This window comes from Argentina anserina, chromosome 4, assembly GCF_933775445.1.
Source record: "Argentina anserina chromosome 4, drPotAnse1.1, whole genome shotgun sequence".
NCBI classification, from domain to species: Eukaryota; Viridiplantae; Streptophyta; class Magnoliopsida; order Rosales; family Rosaceae; genus Argentina; species Argentina anserina.
Window position 1 is genome coordinate 8,510,515 of NC_065875.1, and position 2,123 is coordinate 8,512,637.

At 44.6% G+C, this 2,123-nt stretch overlaps 1 protein-coding gene across 1 annotated transcript; it reads left to right on the top strand.

Annotated features, from left to right (window-relative positions):
- The first annotated feature begins 405 nt into the window (after positions 1–405).
- LOC126792130 (uncharacterized) lies at positions 406–1,188 on the top strand. The gene is made up of 2 exons (XM_050518616.1): positions 406–822; positions 919–1,188. The coding sequence occupies exons 1-2, from the start codon at positions 406–408 to the stop codon at positions 1,186–1,188; spliced, it is 687 nt and encodes a 228-aa protein (XP_050374573.1).
- Positions 1,189–2,123: the final 935 nt, after the last annotated feature.

Sequence of the window (2,123 nt, forward strand, 5' to 3'; positions counted from 1 at the left end):
GCACAGTTGGCTACGGGCATTCACTTGGCAGATGGCGTTCGCGAGAGAATTTTGAAGGTTCAGAGACGCACATTACCTTCCTTTATGGCAAGGAAAGAGGTTAACAATGAATGGTTGGTGGCTGTTATCGCCACTATTGATGTGGATTGGCAGCAACCAATTATCCAGTACCTCACTGATCCTTCTGCACTGGTGGACAAGAGGGTTAGATATTTTGCTACTAACTACGTCCTTCGAAGCGGTGAACTATTGCGCAGGGCCGAAGACGGTTTGTACCTGCGATGCATCTATGGGGCTGAGGCCAAGAGGTGCTTACGAGAGGTTCATTGTGGCAATTGTGGTTCTCACCAAGCTGATCCAAAGATGTGATGGCTCATTCGCCGATATGTTTTTTATTGGCCTACCATGCTCAAGGACTGCATGAGCTTCGCGCAGGGTTGCATTGAATGTCAAATGCATGGACTAGTCCAGCATGTGCCTGACGTTCCTCTGCAACCAATAATTAAACCTTGGCCAGGTCACGGATGGGCTTTAGACTTTATTGGGGAGATTCATCCCAATTCTTCTTTACAGCACAAGCACATTCTACTGGCTATAGATTTCTTCACTAAGTGGGTCGAGGCTATACCAGTCAGGACGACATCTTTAGAGGTGATCACTGATTTTATCTTTAAATATATTATCACTAGGTATGGCATTCCAGAATGTTTGGTGGCAGACACGGGGGCAGGTTTCATGGCTGAAAACACTCAGAAATTCTTAGCTGGCTATGGGATCAAGTTTTTGCATTCCAGTCCTTATTATGCTCAAGCGAATGGCCAGGTAGAAGCTAGCAACTGCGTCATTATGTCTATACTCAAACGAATGTTGGATGCAAATCCGCGATCTTGGCACACAGAGTTGGATCACACATTATAGGCTTATAGAACTTCCAAACGCGCTCCAACTAGTACTACACCTTATGCTTTGATGTATGGACATGATGCGGTACTTCCTATAGAAATTAATGTTCAGTCGCTGAGGGTTCGCGAGCAGCACCAGTTGATTGGTGAGGACTATGTTCAAGCTATGTATCAAGAACATGAGGACTTGGACTCTCGCCGGATGGAAGCTCTCGACAGCCTTATTGCCGAAAAGAAAAAGATCGCACGGCTTTATGACAAACGCACGAGAGGACGCAGCTTTTGAATTGGGGACTTAGTTTGGAAAGCTTGTTTGCCTTATGGTGAACGAGTTGATGGTCGTGGTAAATGGTCTGCTAAATGGGAAGGTCCTTTTGTGATTGATCGAGTAATGGGCAAATGCGCCTACTACCCTCGCGACACTGATGGGAATGTTCATAGAAATCCCATGAATGGTCGCCATCTTAAAAAGTACTTCCCTAGTGTTTGGGAGTATGAAGATCCACCGGCAGCGGTGCAAGCAAATTAACTGGTATTCGGACTTAGTGTTTCCTTGGCTCCTATTCTTTCAACCAAGTAAATAGGGGGGCAACACCATGGATACTCAGTACTTAGCGATCACGAACTCAGGAAATTTTCTAGATTCGCGAACGTTACTGACGGTCGCGAACATTCCTATTGGTCGCGAGCCCATAAATTTTTTTTTTCGAAACTATCGAGTTTCTTAATCATGCTCTGGCATTTTTTGTATCACATTGGACCAATACTTGTAGTCTGGGATTGGTTGTAACTTTTGTTACGCAGCAATAAAACAGTACAAGTGTTTTTATGAAACAAATTGTGTTTTATTCATATGGCTTTGTGGCCAGAAACTTCATACAAGACCTATACTATTACAGGTGAGCTTTAACAAGCTCTGATACCATCTATGCTAGGTGGAAAGGTCTTCGCGATTCCTCCTGTTCATCCCACCATCGCGAGAAACTCGAGATTAAGCTGCACCAGTTGAAGGCCAAACATAGGTTCTAATTGGAAAACTTGTGGTAGCATGAGGGATCCAGAGCCTTGATTGTACACTTCTCCTGATGTTCCTTCAAAGAAGGGAGATTGGAGGATATTACACATAGGAGGTACAACAACTCGCATCGCGTATCAAAAGAAGTACGTGACGAGCATGATGTACCTATTGGCGCTGGTCCTCAATTTGGTATCCTGCTTCCT